This window comes from Anolis carolinensis, chromosome 4 (assembly GCF_035594765.1).
Source record: "Anolis carolinensis isolate JA03-04 chromosome 4, rAnoCar3.1.pri, whole genome shotgun sequence".
Classification (NCBI taxonomy): Eukaryota; Metazoa; Chordata; class Lepidosauria; order Squamata; family Dactyloidae; genus Anolis; species Anolis carolinensis.
In genome coordinates, this window is record NC_085844.1 from 36327567 (window position 1) to 36343135 (window position 15569).

Genomic DNA, 15569 nt, shown 5'->3' on the forward strand with positions numbered 1-15569 from the left:
GAGGTAATATTTTACCAAGTTGATCCAAGATCCTAGCCAGTATTTTGGATTTTAAAAAAACTGTAAACCTTATTAACCGAGTTTTTCATTCCATTCTGACTCCACAGAAAACCTAGAGGAGAGGGCAAGAAATGTCGCAAGGTATATGGGATGGAGAACAGAGATATGTGGTGCACAGCTTGTCGCTGGAAGAAGGCATGTCAGAGGTTCATTGACTGAAGCACAGATACGATATGGAATGGCGTATAACATTATTTTCTTGCTGCAGCTGCGCAGTGTGATGTTTCCTTTATCCTTGAGTGCTTGTTCCTACAGAAGGCTTGCACTTTAAAGCCAATGGGCTATAAACAAGGAGAAGGGCTCCTCGGAAAGCTACATGCAGCAATGTAGGAAAAACTGACAACACTGCAACTTTTTCAAAGTCCGAATCAGGAGCAGCTATATGTACTTTTCTTTAAAAGAAGGGGGGAGACCCCCTTTTAATACTATAGGACAACTTGCTTGCCAGGACTACATGTTTTTTCACACTGCATCATTGTCTGTGTTGTGAACTTTGGAATCAGAATAAGCAAAAATCCTTTTTCTGAAATGATTTTTTTAAACTCGTACCTTGAAAAGGGGGTTTCTGTGCGATACTTTACAAATACATAAGCTACAATTTTTTCAAGAGCAGCTCTTATAAAAATGGTAAATAATTCAGATTGTGAGCAGTCTTGATGCAGAGTCTGAGACATATGATGGGGATATGAGAAGATTGCTTTGCTGGAAAAACAAGCAGCATTGGAAGAGGATTTATAGAGTGGTCTCATGCTTAAATCTCAAGTCGAAACACCACTTTTGCTTCTACCCTTAAAAAAGGAACATGGGGGGAAATCACCAGCAAACCTATCCTAAAAATAACACAATATGTGGAAAACAATTCTGAGTTTCAATGAAGTTGGACTTATGTAAGCATAGGAACATTCCTGGAATTTAAGGATATTAGAAGCGATTTGTACATCTCAGTTCTAAAGGATGAACAAGGACAACGGCATGGACTCTATAAGCATTTATTCAGGGATGTGATCCAACTCAGCAGCTTCCTTCTCAGCTTTGTGTGTTGTTATCGGATGAACAGTTCACTTTAAAAAACAAAGCATTATTTCTGGGAGGTGTGATGGTAGGGATGACTACACAAAGTAAGTAGCTGCCCACTCCAGCTTCTCAATAAGTAAGATACAAGTGCAGCAAGGTGGATGTATCTATCTATGTCAAAAGCCCATTGATTACAAAGTTGTTTCTAGGTGAGAAATAAAGGCCTTCAGACTGGCTTGCACTTTGATAGGTTTCCGTGCTTTAGTGTAATTTAGGATTGGATGGGGTTGGGGGATGAGAAGGCGCAGATTATTTCAGAGTGATTAAGTATTTGCGTTAATGCTTGAAAATATGTGGAAATTTTCAATACAGGTGTACTGGAAAGAAGATTTGCATAGGCCCAGTTAAAAAGATGGGATTAGCGCAGGCGTATTACAGTATATTATTATCAGTGGAGCTTGTGCTCAAGGAAGTCCTGGTGGATCCTGCAATATCAACTCCAGTGAGATAAAAGTGGTATCCCAAGTTGGGAAAACAAGAGCAAGAACGGGAGCATATGCAGATGCTTAGTCTAAGTGTACAGTGAGAAGTCATAGTCCAGATTTATTTTTTGACTTAAAAGGACAAGTGATAAACAATCTCTCTCAATAGACTATGGGCAAGAAGAGATGGGGGAAAGCACAAATTTTGATTAGAATGCAGAATCTGTAGTGGGGGCTGATCCATATGTCAATAGTAGTAGCTACTAAAGGATCATTTTTCAGAATATGTGAGTTTGAAACCCCATACGTTGCTTTGGTATGGTTCTCTTTGATCTAGTCACACTTAACAAATACACATCCTGTTTTCTCTTTAAAAACTACATTGAAAACAAATCAAGAGTTTAAATACTTTGTCTCCCTGGAGACTGGGCAGCAAAATCACAAAAGGCATGAACTTAATACATGCCTCTTATGGCTTGCTCACTTTCCAGCCTAACTGCTACAATTAAGAAAGAGTAAGATTCATGAAAAGACAAGATTTATATTGTACTGGAAGCTTGACATGACCAGGAAGCAAATTGCTGATTCAAGAAATGTGTAACTCAGGGAGCATTCACACCTTGTGTTCCAGCTTGGTTTGCAGTTTTGTTTCTGTGTTGCAGTATCTTTCTAGATATTGACAATAATCTATTAGGCATTCACAAACTTCTATATTGAGTTACTGAAAAAGAAAGATGAACATTAATCCTATCTTAATGTTCACAATAATTACAGGAGGAAAGATAAAATAAAATAACTTGGTGACTTTGGAATGACTAGATAGACCAGTTGTGTTACTATAAAGCAAATTTAATGCATTTGAAATAACAAAACTTTTTTCTTGTATACAGCCTGGTAAACTTCTTTTCTTGTATAAATCCTTCTATTGAGAATGACGTAAGATGCTAGGACATGCTACCTAGTTGCATCCACTACAAATTGGAGTAACTATACAAACCTTGTCTGTCCGTGGTCTGCTTACTGTGACATTAAGTCCCATTATTCTAGGTTGTTTTCCTTCTGATAAGCTGAGGTCATAAGTAGAATTACTCCCATTATCCAAGTGAACTGTTAGGACAACACAGAATCTAGAAATGTTAGGATAGATGAGAAAAATCTCTTGACAAGAGAGCATTTCTTGAAAATACATAGTGAGCCAGAAATTTGCAACTGACTTGTATATTTGGTTGCATGTATTTGGTAGGACTGCAAATTTATTTTGAAGACTTATAATCGTTTGTAGATATGTTCCTCCTGCAACTTTTGTTCTGATGTTGGTGTTTTGAATACAGAACTCAAAGCTGAAATCTGTCCTTGACAAATTTTGATCACTGGACTTCAAACTCACAAAAGTTGAAAGTCGGTGTTTAATATTTGATCATGTATTGTATCATACATGTTTGAACTAAATCTTGCACTCATGAGGGCTAGAAACTTTTTTTAAAAATGAAACATAATCCCAGAACAGTGCCTGCCTGCCAAATATTGCCCGTCTTGTCTTTGTGTGATGTTGTTTGTAGAAAAATAATGGGCAGCATCAAGTACTTTGTTTCTCTGCCAAGTTTTTTCAATGTATTTTCTATTGTGCGAGTGTTCATGTTGTGACACTAAGGCACCTTTACAGCACTCATTGAATTTCTGTTGACTGTTGTTAGTTAGACCCAGCTGTCCTAAGGCAGGATTTGGTTGTTTACTCATAGACTGAAATGGTTTTCAAGTGGTTCTCTGGGATCTGTGATATGAAAAGAAGAACACAGTTAACAATGGGACTGCTGGAAATTGCTTTGTTGTACATAGTAACCGCTTGTTCTAAAATTGCTTACAACCTAATTGTCTTTTTATTATTAAAAAATAACTGTTGTAGAATTTTAGTAGGGTTTTGAAATGCAGGAAAACCACAGAAAGTAGGTCATTAGCTGGAATTGTAAGTAAGCCAGCTTGACAGTTAAGATAAATACTCAACTAAATCACGAGTGGCTGCAGTGAACAATTCATAGGTGTGTTTTTAATGATAGGTTTTACAGTATCTGTTCTGAAATGATCTTCACTGGATATTCTCTAACAGTCTCACATTTTTCAGATTTTAGCTCTGCACCAGCCCCATTTTTTATTTTTTTACATTTTAGCTCTTTACCTGCACCATTACCCACTATTTCTTGTTCTGTGGACAATTATCTAGTTATTATTTTAATACAGACACACAAAGCAGATTTAGGGTGAGGACAAGGAATGTTGCCTCTACATTAATTGCCAAGAATAGAGGTGCACTTCCCATCTGGTCAGAATATTCAATTTAATGTGGCTCTCAGCTGTTTTAGACGTAGCTGTATTTTGAAAGATCTCCAAATCACCTCTCAAGGATGAAAATCCCTTTCTGACTGAGATCTAAATTCTATTTTAGTCAACATTTTCAGCATTGGATGGAGCCTACACCAAAAGAATGTAAAGCAAAATACCACCATATTTTATCTTAGGGAGAGACTATTTAATTCTTAGGGAGGTATTTCAGCCTTAGAGAATGTGGATTGGGGGAGACAATGTAAAACAGGCTGAGAACTCCCCAGATGACTTCATAATGGAAAACCTGAGAGAACCCAATTGGATCTGGATTTCCAGAGAAATTAAGGTGCCCCAGTCTTGAATGCTTTATGTTAGTAATCTTAAAATGATTACTAACATTAAAAGGGTATTTTGGTTATATCTGCAGAAACATCTTTAAATCTCTCATGCCATATCCATAGGTTTATTTGTAATGTGCTAAAATAGGGGTGGGGAATGTATGGCCCAGTGCAAAGCCCCAGAACACTTCAGAAATGTTTTTGTGTAAAGTGCCCTCCCCCAATATTACTAACACAGAGACATTTTAGACCCAGGACAAGTTTAATTCCATCAGAGTTGCTCACAGTTTGTTATTCAATACAGGAAAGGCATATTTTTCTGTTTGGAAATTAAGATACAAATCTTAGCTCAAAGAGCCATTTCCAGATCTGGTTGAGATGAAGTGATTAATGCTTCTCACTTACTTAGGGAGAACAGAATAAGGGGCATGCAATCTAGCCTACTTCTTTCTGGCCAAAAGTTAGATTCAGAGTGAACTGGAGGGTGATCCTTGGCATTATGACTAGCCTGGAGACTAACCAAAGAAATACATAAACACCTCCCCTCTGCAGGAAACTATCTGCAGGTTGCAGCAACAAATCAATCAATCCTTGTAAATTATAATAAGATTCTACTCTTCTAGATGACCTGGAAATTTAAACATATCCTTTTTCTCTTGTCCAAAATGGAGTCTACCAGAACTGGAGAAGTTTTCCATCCTTGTCTCCCAGTGGGAGATGGCCCATAAAAGTAAGAAACTCGGCAACCTTAAGTGATTCAGTAATCAAAGAGGTTATATGCTTAACACCTTGCTTCCAAAACATAATTCCAAGTTTCACTGGATATAATGTTATTTTGAAGATCAAAAAGCAAGATTTCTTCTTTAGGGATCTGATCTAAAGTCTATTGAGCTCGGTGTTCTGCTTTCAACAGTGACTGCCAGATTGCATTGGAAACTTCACAAACCATCCATGACAGTGAAATGACTTCTTTTTGTCTCCCAGCTTTTTGTGGCTCAGAGATCTGCATTTATTATGACAATAACATTAGCTGTTGTTTGAATACCAGTTGAATAACTTTGCCTGCTTATTTTGTTGTTTTCATATGTTAATTGTGGATATTATGTAGACAAATTATAAGTAGTTTCCAACAGGCTGTGGAAATGGCCCATCTTCCTGTACACAGTGTAAATATACTCCAGAGCACACACACCCCTAGCTGCCCAGAAGAGATTAGGGAGAACTATAGTTGTGTCCATATCAATGGCAGTCAGATACAACTGTGTTCCTCCTTTTCCTGATGATGGAGTGGGAAAGATTAAAAAGGAGAAATATAGTTTTGTTTTGAAAGAGAAATTTGAATGCAGAGAGATGTAGGATTGGATCCAGATGTAATCTGCAGTTGTTGGCGTCTTTGTGGCCAGAGATATTTAGTGCAATTGTAAAATTTTGTACAGACAGAAAAATTGCTTCCTTGCTATTATTTAAACTGGACAATGAATTCATGTTAATCTAGTACAGTTGTTCTCAACCTAGGGTCCCCAGATGTTTCTGGCCTACAACTCCCAGAAATCCCAGCCAGTTTACCAGCTGTTTGGATTTCTGGTAGTTGAAAGCCAAAAACATCTGGAGAACTCAGGTTGAGAACCACTGATCTAGTACATTCTAGGATTTGAATGTCAATGTCACCTAATTTCCTTACTTACTTACTATGGATAGCAGATTTGGCAAAACACAAAATACAACGGGAGAGAGCAGGGCAGATGAAAATGCTGTCTGCTAACCTTCGAGTTGATTCTCCATGATCTATAGTCAGATGAACAGCTAGCTTTAAAGTGAGCATTTTGTTAAATGTGCATTTTCAGAGTTTTCTTTGTATTATGGCACATACGGCCAATAAGCATTAGAGTGTGCTCAAGATATTGAAAGTTAGTAATAAGGAAGAACACTCAAGTTGGACGAGATCTACTGGAAAGACACCTCAGCTCTCCTCTACTATAAGCTACTTTTACACTGAATAATTTTGCAGCAATTGAAAAAAACTGAGGACAAGGGGAAAGGTGGGAGGTACAGAGAGAAACCTGGACACTTTAAATTCAGGTGAAAAAGTGGCACAAGAGAGCCTTAGCTGGGACTATCTGTGCCAAATCCGGACAGTTGGAGGGTATGCAACACAGAATCGCCAGCAAAAGAGAAATAATTTAGTGGCAGACCAGCAAATAAGCAGATTCTTAGAGAATGTTTTGAGTCTTACTGTTCTTTATGATTGTCTAGAACCTGGTTCAGCTTCATATTTAGCTGTACTTGGTTATATTTAGGAATTACGATGCCCAGTGAGCACTGAGTTGCTACATAATGAGAATATTAAAATGTGAGAGGTTGTGTTTCTATTTCTGTGTACAAGATATTTGCACTGAATGATAACCTGAATATTTTTTCCAATATGAAACTCTGTATTGTAGGTGCAGAATGCTGTTTCTCCCAGTATTCAGTCTAAAAGAACGTCATTACAAGTTTTTTCAAGAAATAGCCAGCTAAATTGGCTTCTTAAATAAAATATTTTGAAACTAAATTTAGATAATTAGATATTTCACCTGTGATTCATAGTGGTTTTAGTGTTTTACAATATACAGTAGTAGTAGTTGAGCGGAAAATGACAACAGCCTTACTGAATAGTGCAATATTGCTTTTTTACTCAACAAAAGGTGAACTTGTTGTAGAAAAAGCATATAAACCACTGTGAATATTTTTGCAGGATGTTTCCAGGTCTGCAAAGGCACAACTGGAACTTTTTTTCACAAGTTTGCCAATTATTTCAAGCTAAATCCAGTTGTTAGTCCCAACTAAAGCTGCATCATTATACACTTAGCAAGTCAACACTTCTGCAAGTTCTGTTGATCCACTAGGTCGACTTGGAACTAGCAGTTGTATTTTGGCCTTCAAAAGGAAGCTAATTGGTTTCTCTCCAATGATTTGAGGCTTCCTTGCAAATATATTTTCTCTCTCTAATTTAGAATGCAATTTTAAAAATCCTTCACAGATAGTTTTTTTAATTAAAAAAATATATATTTATGGCTATGATATTATCAATTTGAAAATCAGTTCAGCACATGACCCTATGTCACCAGAGCAAAAAGATAGTTAAATCTGAATCGTATTTAGTCATTTAATCCTGGAAGATGATTTTCCTGTGTCATAAGTTGGTCCTTGTCCTATTCAGGCATCAAACAACCCAAAATGTGACAGTTGCCTAATATTGTTTCTATTTGTTTCCAAACATGTATCAGAGATTATCCTACAGTCTATTATTTAATAACTAGACTGAATGTTTTTCAGGCAGCCTACCGAATGTACTTTGGTTTTCTTGTGTTTTTCAAAGGGGAAAAACATGTTGCTCAAATACCCCAAATGCCAAAGAATAAAGATTTAAGGATCTTATTATTTGCTATTTTTCTAAGGTAATTCTTTTGGTTTTCATTTGGAGGGAGGTTGATGTACAGACAAAAAGGAAAGCAATAGATTTGACCGCTTGTGAATGGTTTGAGCCTGTATGGTCCTGAATTAGCCTAAGAAGGGATCCAATGACAAACAGATCACTAAAATGCTTTGATGGTTTCATTCCCAAACTACCGTGTTTCCCCGAAAATAAGACAGTGTCTTATATTAATTTTTGCTCCCAAAGATGCTCTAGGTCTTATTTTCAGGGGATGTCTTATTTTTCCATGAAGAAGAATTCACATTTATTGTTGAACAAAAAATGAACATTTATTATATACTGGACAGTAGTTGTCATTACAAACCAGCATAACCAGACAAACTGTGAATCCTATCAAGAATTTCTTGTTACTACCAATATTTCCATGTACAACACTCTATGGTGCGTACATTTACCGATCCTGCATGCTCTGGTGTTCTGTTCGGCAGGCATGCTTCCAAACAAAAACTTTGCTAGGTCTTACTTTTGAGGGAGGCCTTATATTTAGCAATTCAGCAAAACCTCTACTAGGTCTTATTTTCTGGGGCTGTCTTATTTTAGGGGAAACAGGGTAAGTTGCTCAAGTTCCCAATAAGAATGTCCTATCGATATGTAACCTATCAAAATGTCTTGTGTTCTGCTGTTATGCAGATTTCTTGTGGCGCTTAAGCACTTTCCATTTATACACCCAGAGACTTGGGATCAATTGTGAGATTAGAGTGCTTTGTGATTATTAAGTTATATTTATAACACAAAATTTTTCAAAGGTCTGTTTCTGGTGGAGACAGATATTAGAGGCCAATATGGCTACATTGGAGCCCCTCGTGGCGCAGTGGATTAAACAGCTGAGCTGCGGAACTTGCTGACCAAAAGGTCGGCAGTTCGAATCTGGGGAGCGGGGTGAGCTCCCACTGTTAGCCTCAGCTTCTGCCAACCTAGCAGTTCGAAAACATGCAAATGTGAGTAGATGAATAGGTACCACTCTGGCAGGAAGATAACGGCGCTCCATGCAGTCATGCCAGTAACATAACCTTGGAGATGTCTATGGGCATCGCTGGTACTTCAGCTTAGAAATGGAAATGGGCACCAACCCCCAGAGTCAGACATGACTAGACTTAATGTCAGGGGAAAACCTTTACCTTTACCTTATGGCTACATTGGCTTTGTGGATTAAAATGCACTCACAAAAATCCAGAGTAGTACTGTGTCATTTGCTTGATTATGGTCCCACACAAATGCAACACTGATATTAATAGAAAGTGTACAGTACTGTCCTCCTACACATCTTTTATTATGTCAGTATATTCAGCTTACCCCTGTTTATTTTTATTATTCTATGCTGTGGTGTGACATTAAGCAAGAACCTAAAATAAATGCATTGGGTTATCTCAGTTTATCTTGTTCAAATTTGTTAATCCCAGCAATACCTGTAGTTCAACAGCACAGAAACAGTAAAATAAGTGGGCCTTTCTCTTTTATTATCAATAGCATAATGACAATGCTACATGAAATTATTTCACTTCCATATCTGTGGCAGTTATGAGAGGAAACAAAAACTAAAAATATATAATGATAAGGATTTCCCTATATCCAAAATGTGAAGCCATTTTACTACTACAGTTCATAATGGATAGTCACTTTTGTCAAAACTTTTTAAAATAGAAATAATGTACATCTATCTGAGGCTAGTATCATATCTCCAATCCTAATGCCTATCTGGGTTTGTTCAATTAAAATGGGTTAGATTGTTTTCCATATAACTATGGTTTAGTGTTGTATGCCATTCTGTCATTTGCTAAGAAGAGTAATTAGTCTTTGAATTAATATCAGCAAGACCAACCATAGACATTAGCTGCAAAGTTTCTAAATTCATGAAGCTGAGAGTCTGAGCTTCGAGATGTAATAGATTTCAGGATTTTTATCCTATCAAGATTTCCCTCTAAATAGTGTCAATTAGTAACAGTCTGAATCCTAGCCCAACTTCAGTATATCCACTGAATCCTGTTGAATACTAAATCAACATTAAGATAAGTCTGACTAATTTGATGGGTCTACTCTAGTTGAAACTGAATAGGATTCAGATCATGAACAGATTATGATGATCTTAGCTTTCAGCAACTATAGTGACACGGACCTTGCATGAACTTAAATTGTCAGCTATGAAAACAATGATGTAGGAAGCCAACAGCATGATAGTTATACAGAATCCACATCACTAAAGTCAGAGTTGCTTAATGATGTAAGAGTAATATTACAATAGTTCTGTTACAATGTATTCCAATCATTGTAATTGTTTATGAAGCCAAAAACAAAGAAAACGCATGTGTTCTTTGTCCCCCAAACTTTAATTTCAGAACAGAGATCCTGACTAGTTTTTAAAGAGTTCTTCATTATATTCAACACTGAGAGCTCTAGTTTTATGTCAGTAAACTACTCTGAATATTCAGCCAAGACAATCTGTGCAGTGAGTCCACTGTGTTCTTGCAAATTCAGTTCTGAAGCCACTATAGATAAAAAATGTGGACAATCAAAGCCCATATTATTAAATGGTGGAGACATGAACACACTTATGTCAACATGTCTCATTCACGCCGTGACCATTTATTAATATGGTGCACAATGATTCACAGTTGCTGGAAACTGCTGATCTTGAGCTCACTGAATTGAGTTCAACATGTTTTTGACAGACATGGTAGAAAGATGACAAAGACATATAATGAACTTCTGGCATGACCAGCTCAGCACCTGCATTTTACTGAAATAAAATATCTTGTAAATACTTTAGCCTAGGAGAGAAAAACTACATTGCTGTCTAAAAGTTAAGATACCCAGGTTGTATTCTATGTAACAAACTTAGTCTGGCACACTTTTATAGTTTTCAAGCAAATTTCTATTAAACTAAACAAAAGTGTAGATTTTCTACATCTCCAAAATGTATTTAGAAAATTTTCTGGAGGAAAATATATTTAATAAAAATGGTTTTATATGTGCAGAGTAAATGAGAATTTTAACTTCTGAATGTCAGGGCTAATTCTATTTCTTGTACGTCTTTCTGCATCCTGCTCAACTCACTTTACAGTTTATAGAAACTATGAATACATAGTCATAGTTTTGACAGTATAACCTTGGTATATGTTTTAATAGTATGTTTCTGTCAGATTCATGTCTTTGCAGAACAGTTATGTGAAATATCCTTTCCTTACCCTCCCTGTCAAGACTGGATTTTTGAGATAAATGAGTAGCAAATGTTGAGGTACAAATAAGCTTTATTTGTTTTGGAGAAAAGGTTAAGTTCAAAAGTGTACACAAAATGTATGTTATCAGGCAAATCTGATAGATTCAAAAGCACGAGTATATACTGTGCAGTAAGACCTCAGCCTTAGACACCAAGCTGATGTATTGAGTTTGCCTTTATAGGGATTATTTGTAGAATTCGATAAAACCCCAGTATACCAACACTAGAAAGAAGGAGGGTTCACAGACGCTCAGTATGAATCCTCTATAATTGGTTTGTGGATTTTCTATTGTATTTGATCTTGAAGATAGTTCTGATATGAAAAGTGCTTAGGTTGTTTCAAGGAGCTAGACCAAGATGGAAAGTCTAGCCAATATTTTCCAGTTACTGCTAATGCAGTTATTTCAAAATCAACTTCTCCCAATATATATGTCTCCTCCCTGAGCAGTCTTTGGATTTTAGTGAACAAATGTAAGAATCTGCAACTTTTTAAACTATGCATTTTTATTTTTAAATGCATTTACATTGACTCAAAATCTTCCTAGATATGTGCAATTGTTAAATATTGTCCACCTTGAATTATCCAAACTTACATTGCTAGTGTGTCTGGAATTCATCTAGATATTAAATATTAAAGTATAAAAGTATTCTTCAACCTAAAGCTTTTAGAAATACAATAGGCACAATCTGATCTAAATAATGTGCTTTAAATCTCACTGATTTTGATATGGAGGATTTATGTGATGGGGAGATCCACGAGCTATGCCATCACTTCCATTGCTCTACCACTTCACAGCTCCCAGACCAGGAGATGGAAGGGTAGCTTTTACTCCTTTCTTCCCATTGACTATAGTGGGTAAGATGGCATGCACATTGTTGGTTCTAGAATGGGATAACATTAGACTGTTTTTAGGTATTGGAGAAAGCAACCATAGCTTTGAACCTGGTAGAGCCATGCTGGCTTCCCAACATACTTTGGCCAGAATCCTACCAATGATATATGCTCATGTAACCTGGGTTTTGCAAATATCCTTTGGGGATGTTACAAAAGAAGGTATTCAATAAGTCCTCGAGCAACATAGCCACCAGAAGTTGACTTCAAAGAGCAGGAACATGGTTCCCTTAGCAGGGGAGAACAGGAGATACCCAGGCAGTATCTGGCATCACTCCCTTCCTTTGTAGATGCCTTCTGGAAATAGGTAGAAAGGGCTACACACAACTGTGTGGGTAGAGCCTTCCATTACACCTGTGCAATGTAGCATTGTATATCTAGTTTATCTTTACATGGTTAATGGAAACCCATTGGCAGAAAACCTAAATCAGGAGTATTTTTCAGCCATATCTTGAGTTATTTCAGAAACAGGTCTTACTCCACCAACAAAGAAGCACTTCCACTTGCTCTCTCAAATGTGTACATAAAATATTCATGTTTAAGAATTATTTGGACTTAAGAACATTTACTTTTGGTTAAATTGTAGTACCCTGAACTATAGGCTGCTGAAGGCCAGGACAACTGAAAGGCTGTCCAAACTATGGGAGAATAACAATGCTTTCTATGTGTAGATGACTTGGGTTAAGTTGTAGATTGATTAAATGTTTTTCAAATTCTGTAAACGGTGTTCCTGCAACCACCACCAAAAATAATCAGTTCAGAGGTGTGTAAGGTGTTAATGCGCTTATAAGGTGCAATTCTAAGAATATGGAAAATAGAACAAATAAGATTTCTTGATACCATTATTCCAAGTACAGTAGAGTCTCACTTATCCAAGCTAAACGGGCCAGCAGAAGCTTCGATAAGCGAATATCTTGGATAATAAGGAGGGATTAAGGAAAAGCCTATTAAACATCAAATTAGGTTATGATTTTACAAATTAAGCACCAAAACCTCATGTTACACAACAAATTTGACAGAAAAAGTCATTCAATATGCAGTAATGTTATGTTGTAATTACTGTATTTACGAATTTAGCAGCAAAATATCACAATATATTGAAAACATTGACTATAAAAATGGCTTGGATTATCCAGAGGCTTGGATAAGCGAGGCTTGGATTAGTGAGACTTTACTGTAGTATAAATACTTTACTGAAATGTATTATAGTCCTGCCACAAAACTCTGGTATTTGCATGTTAATCCAATACTGTGTGTATGAAAACAAATACATTTTGAAAAAAAAAAATAGTCTCTGTGTAATACGGGAAGAAATGTCTTTTCTGGTCTATTGTGAGTCCCCTTCTACAACTTGCTGTACTTGGGGATCTGTTCCGTTTTAGAGGAACCTGCATTCAACTGTGTCATTGAAGGGCTGGCTTGCATCCAATATTGCACTAACAGATACCCCTCCATCATGTTGGAACTTCTTTCTCCTTCCCAGTGCAGTCCTCCTGCTCACTGAAAATCATCTCCATTGTTTCTCCAACAGCTAGGGGTAGTTTTGGAGATAGACAGAATGGCAGATGGACTGCGGGGTGAGAAAATTCCTTCCAATTCCACTTACAAAACAGTTCTTTCAGAACTACCTACTGCATCCTGGCCATAACCACATCAATGCAACATAAGAGGGCTCCTTCATTATTCCGATACAGTAGTTCATCCATGTGTGCTATGGTCGTGATTTCTAGGTTGGGCTCAAACAAGCCTACCTTGAAACAGATTGGAAGTTCATTCACTAGAACTAAACACAAATTTGCCTAGGGAATAACTGCAGCCTACCTCGAGCTTGACACAGGGGCAAAAGCCAAGAACCCTAGGTGAATGCTGCAAAAAATATACATACTGACATGTTTCAAAGCCTGTAAAGACTGTGTTGCGATCTCTGGGGTTTTGCTTTCATTGCAATCAGTGGGATTCTCTCCGAAGAGAGCAAGTCAACCTTGTCTTTAAGGAGCGTTTCTTTTATTGTCTGTTTAATATGGTAAATTTCACTTTATAAATATTTGAAAGAGCTTCCAATTTTGGCACTAATGGAAATACTGGATACTTTTAATATATATTTAGATGGTTATTTGAAACAAAACATTGCTGTCTTTTTATATAATTTTTAGCCAAATACAAATATTCTGATTTCTACTTCTGTGGATTCCTGTCAGACTGTAAATGCAAAAATAAAACTAGTTCAGGTTACAAAACCCCAAGGGGGTAAGAATTGACTGTTCGAAGTGCTTCGCTAGCTTTTGGTATATTGACAGTTTGTGTGTATATATGATGTATATTAAAGTTATACATATATAAATATAAATAGTCCATATGGTTAAATGTCTAGTGTTTTTATTGGCAATCTCTATGGAAATAAAATGTGTTTTGTATTGCTTTATGAATTAATTACAAAGCCTTTATGTGATGATTGAAGTGTTTTATAACTATTTTACACCCAGAAACTGTTAGTTCTAATCCAATGGGAATCACAAGATTGGTTTCAGAAGCAGAATTTGAGTTTTTGAACTGATCATAATGGATGGCAGCAGGTAAAATGCACTTTCTTGTGGCATGCAGTGTAATTGCTTTGAAGAAGAAAAAAAGACCAAAATGTGTTTACATCTTCGTTAGTGTTCCCCTTCCCTCTTCCTAATAGTTGCAAATATCAGAATTTTGCTTTTTCTTTGTGGGTGAGGAAAAAGCAAACAAATCCTTAAGAAGTTACTGGAGTAAGGTGAATCAAGGGTGGATTGTTAGGAGTAGATTAGTCCATTTGTAAAAATCCATTTTAGTGATAAGTGGGCGCTACTTCGTGATGTTTGGATGTGACAAATATGCTGTTGCTTATCTAGTCTTAATAACATTGGTTATCTGTATTCTACTCTTAATGGCTATTCCATTAGTTGCACTTGCTTGAACTTCGTGGAAAGACCACCTTGCAAAACTATTCAGACTGTTATGTCCACAAACACAACTTAAATGCACTTACAATGATTTGCTACCATGGAGTGTGTTGAACTATTTCATGTAATAAAAGCCTTTGTGTAAAAGCTCTTGTGTAGGACTATTTTTCTTAGGCTTCTGGTCTTTTTCTTCAGTCTAGTAAACTAATAGCAGAACTTCAACAAGGAAAAGCAGCCGCACCCAATCGATCAATCCAGTAATACAGCTATCACCTTTTACCATCAAACTAATCATGTCTGAACAGAAGTGGTTTACTTACTGGCTTGGTCGAGATAGCTAGGGAGAGTAAGAAAGTTGCCATTTGCCATCTTTTGGAAATGAATGTAAATATGTCCACAAAACTTCTCAAAGGCTCCCAAGGAACTTTTCCCCTTCATCAGCACCTTATAACCAGCACATGGAGAAATAGTAATGGGACATTGACAAAGGGTATCATGAGCTGAAAACGGAAGCATCTGGCCAAAATCCTGTTAATGGCATACCTTGGTGTAGCTCCAGGTAATACCAAAATGCTTGGTAAACTAGGAAGAAATCATAAAAGAGGTGGACAATATTATGAGTAGATTTAGGATTCATTCAAGGAAGCCATGACTCCCTTGAGTTTGCAGAACACAAGTAGGTCTGTTAATAATGAGAACTTGTATCCTACGTTGCAATTACATATTTTAACCTAGAGTTAGAGATCCATAACTGCTCTACATTCAGCCATTTTCCATAGTCACAATTTTGGTACTATGACTATAATTGCAAATGCCCCCCCCCCCCCCCCACTTAACAATTCCATCAG

At 36.8% G+C, this 15569-nt stretch overlaps 1 protein-coding gene across 1 annotated transcript in view; it reads left to right on the plus strand.

The window, feature by feature from the left end:
- znf704 (zinc finger protein 704) overlaps nt 1–14868 on the plus strand; it is a 72735-nt gene extending 57867 nt beyond the window's left edge. Inside the window, exon 9 of the mRNA XM_003219553.4 lies at nt 108–14868. Within this exon, the coding sequence (XP_003219601.3) occupies nt 108–219 (112 nt within the window). The 3' untranslated portion in view covers nt 220–14868. The remainder of the gene's footprint in view (nt 1–107) is intronic.
- The last annotated feature ends 701 nt before the right edge of the window (nt 14869–15569 follow it).